The sequence below is a fragment of the Trichechus manatus genome, unplaced genomic scaffold, assembly GCF_000243295.1.
Source record: "Trichechus manatus latirostris isolate Lorelei unplaced genomic scaffold, TriManLat1.0 scaffold00002, whole genome shotgun sequence".
In the NCBI taxonomy this organism is placed as follows: Eukaryota; Metazoa; Chordata; class Mammalia; order Sirenia; family Trichechidae; genus Trichechus; species Trichechus manatus.
Window position 1 is genome coordinate 12135019 of NW_004443938.1, and position 7744 is coordinate 12142762.

General features: G+C 40.1%; 1 protein-coding gene across 1 annotated transcript in view; it reads right to left on the reverse strand.

Annotated features, from left to right (window-relative positions):
• The window catches only part of SYTL3 (synaptotagmin like 3), a 101913-nt gene that overhangs the window by 87886 nt on the left and 6283 nt on the right, over positions 1–7744 (reverse strand). Inside the window, exon 2 of the mRNA XM_023728290.1 lies at positions 728–1363. Coding sequence (XP_023584058.1) covers positions 728–837 — 110 coding nt within the window. The 5' untranslated portion in view covers positions 838–1363. The remainder of the gene's footprint in view (positions 1–727; positions 1364–7744) is intronic.

Consider the following 7744-nt stretch of genomic DNA (forward strand, 5'->3'; position numbering starts at 1 on the left):
AGGGTTTGTTACGTATATATTTACCACAATGAAAACAATTCTCGTATTAATTCCCTGTCACTGATTCAGGGTTTGTTACGTATATATTTATCACAATAAAAAAAAAAATTCTCGTATTAATTCCCTGTCACTGATAAAGGGTTTGTTACATATATATTTACCACAATAAAAAAAAAAAATTCTCTTATTAATTCCCTGTCACTGATAAAGGGATTTTCTTTTTCTTTTTTTTGGCTAAAATTTCAGAAACAAAGTTATTAACAAAGGAGCCCTGGTGACATAATGGTTAAGCACCCGGCTGCTAAACAAAAGGTTGGCAGTTCAAACCCATCCAGCGGCTCTGCAGGAAAAAGACCTGGTGTTCTGTTTCCGTTAAGATTATAGCCTAGAAAACCCTGTGGGGGCAGTTCTACTGTCACATGGGGTCGCTATGAGTTGGAACCAACTCCGTGGCACACAACAACAGCAACATATCAGTAACACACACTATTTATTATACTGAATCTTGGAATAAATTTTGTTGTTGAGTAAAAAAAAAAAAAAGGCATCGTTTTAAATAAATAACAAGAGCAGCTTCCCTTTTTCCTACATAGAGAACAAAGGTAATCTCCACCCAAAGCCCACTCAGGGTTTCTCTAACCCAGAGACTGCACTGAGCCAAGCAGTAGCAAGCTCCAGCAGAAAAAGTCAAAACCCAAAAAAGACACCCTTTCGGATGACAGCATACCGTATCCTCTCTTCCTCTATGTTCTGGACCTTCTGGTCTCGGTACAGGACCTGGAGAATGACCTCACGCTCCAGTTCCTTGAGGGAATTCAGATTTATTTCTTGGGTCATTTTCTCTTCTTTCCTGAGACGCCGAGTCTGAAGTGTTCACTTATCCACCCAAAGCTTCTTTCCTGCCAGTGGGGCTCAGAGCAGCCAGCGGTTCACAGCAGCAAGCCGAGTTCTTTGAAGAGCTCTCCTGTTTCATTGGCAACCGGGTTTTGGTTGTGACTCTTTTGTTTTGTTTTGTTTTTTTTAACTGTGTCCTACTCCTCGGGAGAAGAAAACCCCAAGAGGCTGTCCCTTGTTGGAGTCATGGTTCCTGGAGCCTCCGGGCCACCTGCGGAGCGTGGTCACTGGGCACTAACATCCGTTTAAGACAAACGCGTATATGTTTTCTGACGTTTGGCCAGAGACTGTTATAAAGCATGCACTGCTCCTCGCAGATAATTTCTGCAAAGTAGAAGTAAACTCCGATAGGAGGGAACTGACAAATAGCAATGGGAAGAGTAACAATGACTTCGTGGGCTAATCTTCCCTTTCCAATGTTGTCAAGTCAGCAGTCAACGACAATTAAAAGCTCATCCTGTTCAAGTACCTGTAGAAAAGACAACAACAAAAACGATGTCAGTTTCCCTGGCTTGAGTATCTCTGCAGCATTGCTTCAGAAAAGGCAGGATGTTCTACACAGACAGACATTTGCATTTTCTGCCTGTGGGATGACAAAAGAATTTAAATTTTATAGAATTTATTAAACCCATTGCCACTGAGTCAATTCCAACTCATAGAGGCCCTGTGATAAGTAAATAAATAAAATTTATTTAAAAATTATTAAATTTTTAATAGCCTCAAACTTCCAAACTAGTGTTTTCTTAATATGGAGTCTGTGTCTTCAGAAGTTAGCAGTAAAAGGCCTATGTTAATGGACACCATGCCAATTGAAAATCCATTAGAAAAGCGATGTTCTCAACTGTCAGCTATTATTTTTACAATTAGTTCAAAACTAAATAATTGTTTAATCACCTAGTGGGTATGAAGTGGCATCGCCATAACCTCAAACTATCAATTATTCATGGTGGTTAATAGTTCTCATGGGCAGCCTGATGTATTAGGTTTTATTTCTGTTTGATGCTAGTTTGAAAGGTTCTGTATCCACCCTCCCTGCTCCCTTTTCCATCCATGATGCTGGACAATGTGACTTCCTATCAGTTCCTCCCCATAACCTAATATAAAGTCAAGAATATGGCAGTAAATTGATTAGACAGCAGAGAGGTACACATCAGTTAAATGCAGAAAATGTAAAAGATTGCATCAAAATACTTTCTATAAGGCCATCTTTGTGATCAAGTCTGTGTGAATCCCTGAAATTGATACTTCCTCTCAGTGCATTAGAAACAAAACTCCCTTTGTTGACCTTCAACAGAAATACATATTATATTAATTTATGATTCATAGCAGGTTAGTGAACAAGACGTTAAAAGAGTCCTAAGGTATCAATATCATCAGTCAGAACAAGGCCATGGGCAGACTGTGGAACAAACCATCAATTGATCATATGCAAGTTCAAGTTGAAACTGAAGAACATTAGAGAGCCAAAGTATGATCTTGAGTATATCCCACCTGAATTTAGAGACCATCTCAAGAATAGACTTGACACATTGAACACTAATAACTGAAGACCAGATGAGTTGTGGAAGGACATCATACATGAAGAAATCAAATGGTCATTAAAAAGACAGGAAAGAAAGAAAAGACCAAAATGGATGTCAGAAGAAACTCTGAAACTTGTGCTTGAACATCGAGTAGCTAAAGCAAATGGAAGAAATGATGAAGTAAAAGAGCTGAACAGAAGATTTCAAAGGGTGGCTCGAGAAGACAAAGTAAAGTATTATAATGAAATGTGCAAAGAGCTGGAGATAGAAAACCAAAAGGAAAGAACATGCTTGGCATTTCTCAAGCTGAAAGAGCTGAAGAAAAAATTCAAGTCTCGAGTTGCAATACTGAAGGATTCTATGGGGAAAATACTAAATGATGCAGGAAGCATCAAAAGAAGATGGAAGGAATACACAGAGTAACTATACCAAAAAGAATTGGTTGGCGTTCAACCATTTCAGGAGGTAGCATATGATTAGGAACTGATGGTACTGAAGGAAGGAGTCCAAGCTGCACTGAGGGCATTGGCGAAAAACAAGGCTCCAGGAATTGACGGAATACCAACTGAGATGTTTCAAAAAACAGAAGCAGTGCTGCAGGTGCTCACTTGCCTATGCCAAGAAATTTGGAAGACGGCTACCTGGCCAACCAACTGGAAGAGATCCATATTTATGCTTATTCCCAAGAAAGGTGATCCAACTTAATGCAGAAATTATCGAACAGTATCATTAATATCACCCGTGAGTAAAATTTTGCTGAAGATCATTTAAAAGCGGCTGCAGCAGTATATCGACCAGGAACTGCCAGAAATTCAAGCTGGATTCCAAAGAGGACTTGGAACCAGGTACATCACTGCTGATGTCAGATGGATCCTGGCTGAAAGCAGAGAATGCCAGAAAGATGTTTACCCATGTTTTATTGACTATGCAAAGGCATTCAACTGTGTGGATCATAACAAATTATGGATAACATTGTGAAGAACAGGAATTCCAAAACACTTAATTGTGCTCATGGGGACCCTGTACATAGATCAAGAGGCAGTCATTTGAACAGAACAAGGGGATACTGGGTGGTTTAAAGTCAGGAAAGGTGCGTATCAAGGTTGTATCCTTTCACCATATCTATTCAATCTTATGCTGAGCAAATAATCCGAGAAGCTGGACTATATGACAAAGAACGAGGCATCAGATTTGGAGGAAGACTCATTAACAACCTGGGAAATGCAGATGACACAACCTTACTTGCAGAAAGTGAAGAGGACTTGAAGCACTTAATAATGAAGATCAAAGATGCCTTCGGTATGGATCAAAGATCACGCCTTCAGTATGAATTACGCCTCAACATAAAGAAAACGAAAATCCTCACATTTGGACCTATAATCAACATGATGATAAATGGAGAAAAGATTGAAGTTGTCAAGGATTTCATTTTACCTGGATCCACAATCAACACCCATGGAAGCAGCAGTAAAGAAATCAAAGGATGCATTGCATTGGGCAAATCTGCTGCAAAAGCCTTCTTTAAAGTGTTGAAAAGCAAAATGTCACCTTGAAGACTAAGGTGCACCTGACCCAAGACATAGTGTTTTCAATCACCTCATATGCACGCAAAAGCTGGACAATGGATAAGGAAAACTGAAGAAGAATTGACACCTTTGAATTATGGTGTTGGCGAAGACTATTGAATACACCATGGACTGCTAAAAGAATGAACAAATCTGTCTTGGAAGAAGTACAGCCAGAATGATCCTTAGAAGCAAGGATGGCGAGACAATGTCTCACATACTTTGGATATGTTATCAGGAGAGATCATTCCCTGAAGCAGGATCATGCTTGATAAAGAAGTGGGTCAGTGAAAAAGAGGAAGGCCCTCAATGAGATGGATCGATACAGTGGCTGCAACAATGGGCTCCAACATAACAATAATTGTGAGGATGGTGCCGGACTGGGCAGTGTTGTACATAGGGTCGCTATGAATCGGAACTGACTCAGCGGTACCTAACAACAACAACGTGGGTAAAGCTTTCTATGGTTAAACTGAAATCTACCTTTTTTTTTTTTAGAGGTCTTTTCACCTGCGAAGCCGAAGGTGGGTTCAAACTGCCAACCTTTCAGTTAGCAGCCAAGTGCTTAACCACTGTACCACTAGGGCTCCTTGTGTGGGGGTGGGTTATATTATATATCAATTTTATTTCAGGATTTAAAAAGGCGAATTACCAAATATTTCCTATAAAGAGTAAGCATTGGGTCTCCTAGGTTTAAGGACCACTGAATTAGATGATCCAATAATCTCTAAGGTCACTTACAAATCAAATTATATCATTTTCTTGCTCAATTTTCAATGTATTATTCGATTTGTGGGGGGCTGAGGGCAGAGGGAGATAGAGGATTGATTGGTGGGTTTTTGTTTGTTTGTTTTTTGTTTGATTGTGAGTTTGTGCATTAAATTCCAGGTCTGGTTCCTTGGTTACAATCGAATGCTCAGAGTCCCTCCTTCTATAGGAGTGGTCTGAATTATTTCAGCCGCATCTTGTCAGTGCTCTGGAGAAAACGCTGGCGCTCTTTCTGCTCTTTATCCCTTTAGGCTGGTGTTTGAATTCGTAAAAGAAACTATCAGCTTGGAGATTCTAGTCTGCATTTCCATCTTCCAAATCACTCAAAAATGATTCACTAAAACAATGCTTAGCTCAAAGTCTATTTACTCAAGACAAGGTGCCCCCAGGCTCATAGTGAAAATTTGTTTATGTTTTTTAAATTTATTTTTATTTTTTAAAGTTTTTTTTAGTAAACTTCTTCCTAGTAAGTAGAGGTTTCCTTGGGTGACAGGTGGTTATTAAGTTAGCCAAACAGGCCATGGTAAATACCAAGAAAGTCAGAGACAATTCCATCCACCTCGCAGTTAATGGAGGATAAAGTGCACATATATAGACTTGACTTCCGAGCACCTATATTTGCAGGGGAAAAAAAAACATATTGGATTTTTGCACACATTCTTCAATATATGGATTAAAAATAAACTTCTCTCTGGGATGATTTTGATTTGTGTAATGGTTTGGAGTGGAATGTGGAGGTGGTAAAAGAATTGTATTAAACCTAGAAAATTAGTTTGCATGTTCCTTTCGGGAGTCCAGGTGTTACCTCACTATGGCAGGCGTGTGGTCTACAGCCTTCTAAGATGACAGAGCAAGGTCGGAGAATGACATTTTTAACAATCACAAAGTGAGTAACATGGACAATTTGGAGGTGGTCAAGAACTGGCTGCACCCATGAACTTGGCCAACAGAGACAGCTGTAGGCAACCAACAAGAGCAGCAAGGATGTTACTAACGGAGTCCTGATATAGAGGAAGACAACTGAATGGAGAGACAGGAAAATCTTCATGGCAAAGGTGATTTGGGCTGCGCCTAGAAGGAGAAGGGGAGCTGGCCTGGGGAACAGGAAGGAGAAGACGTCTCTAGGGTGAAAGAACAGCATTCTTAGCAATACAGACGTAGGACTCTGTCTTCTGCCAGTAGAGTAATCCAGGTTTTCCACTACCTATAAACAAATTCTAAAGTACTAACTAACCCTTGAAGAATATTGAATATACTATAGACTGCCAGAAGAACAAACAAATTTATCTTGGAAGAAGTACAGCCAGAATGCTCCTTAGAAGCAAGGATGGCGAGACTTCAACTTTCGTACTTTGGACATGTTATTAGGAAGGGCCAGTCCCTGGAGAAGGACACCATGCTTGGTAAAGCAGAAAGGGTCAGCAAAAAGGAGGAAGACCCTAAACGAGATGGATTGACATAGCGGCTGTAACAATGGGTGCAAGCATAACAACGACTGTGGGAGTGGCGCAGGATCGGGCAGTGTTTGGTACTGTTGTACATAGGATCGCTATGAGTCAGAACTGACTCGACAGCACCTAACAACAACTAACTCGTCCTGATCTGGCCTGTTCCCACTTCTCCCTCCTCCATCTCCACAAAATGTTCCCATGCTCCCAATCTTGAACTCAATCTACACTGTTACCTGAACACACTATGCACTTTTCCATTTCCATGCATCTGTTCCTGCTATTCCTTCTGCCTCATGAAATCTCACTTGTTCTGAGGCAACTGAGAAGAACAGTGTTTGGACCCCGACTGTCTGGGTGAGTAGCTCTGTTCTGCCACTTACTAGCCATTGTGACGTTGTGTGAGTTACTTAGGCCCCCTGGGTCTTAATCTCCTTGTCAGTAAAGCAGAGAGAACTACAGTACCTACCTCATGGGTTGTTGCAAGAAATAAATGTGTTCATACATACAAAGAACTTAGAACACAGTGTCCAATATATACATAATCCATACTCAATAAATGTTAGTTGTTATTACTACTAGTAGTAATAACTATACTAGTAGTAATAGTATATCATTATTATTGTTAATCCTTCAATGTCCAGATCAATTGCTAATGTAGGAGGCTTCCTCCCTAGTTATAATCAAAATTAATTGCTCCTTCATCTTTAACCCCTTTATACTTTGTATATTTCTCTATTGTGGCTCTGATTTCATTCTGGCATGTATGAGAGTGAATATTTCCATTGTAGTGGTGACACTGAATTTTAGTGATCCCCTACCACCTAGCAAGTAGGTACTTAATGTCTGGCTTGAATTGAGAAATGGGGTGAGTATTGTGACACGTAGGTCTGCTTGCCTCAAGCAGGTAGCAAGAATTCGAGTCGGAAGTAAGGAGAGTCAGGTGAGAACTCAGTTGAGAAAGCTTGCGTCTTCAGAAATCTGAGAAGCACAGGAATAGCTGAGTGATTCCAGGACTTGAGCAGCAAACAAAAATTATTTTATTTGAATGATCTCATGCAGAAATTCACAATCTCATAGTTTGAAGAATGAAATTTCCTGCGTTTTTTTCCTGTGGTGATATTTATTCAGTCACCTTCTCACTGACTCCACAAAGTCTTCACGTGTATGTAGGATGTCCCAGGCACTGGGATCAGGCTCTGTCCTTGTCCGTCTGGAACTTAGAGCCCATCTAACTCCTTTTCTTCTCATATTTTTGTAATGGTGGCTGCCTTTGTTTTACAACAGCCCACCTATCCTTCTAATTTTATTTTACAATTAAAAAATAAAGAAAACCTATACCACAGCACGTCTTTGAAGGAAGAATCTCATACAGTCACTTAGAGAAACTCCCCACACTAAATAAATTGTTTCCTCTCAGCATTGGTTTTGGGGTCAGACAATCCAGGGTCAAATTCCAATTCTTTAACTTAGCTGTGTGCTCTTGGGCCAGCTACTTAACCTCCATGAGACTCACTTTCCATGCCTGCAAAATGGAGGAATCCAA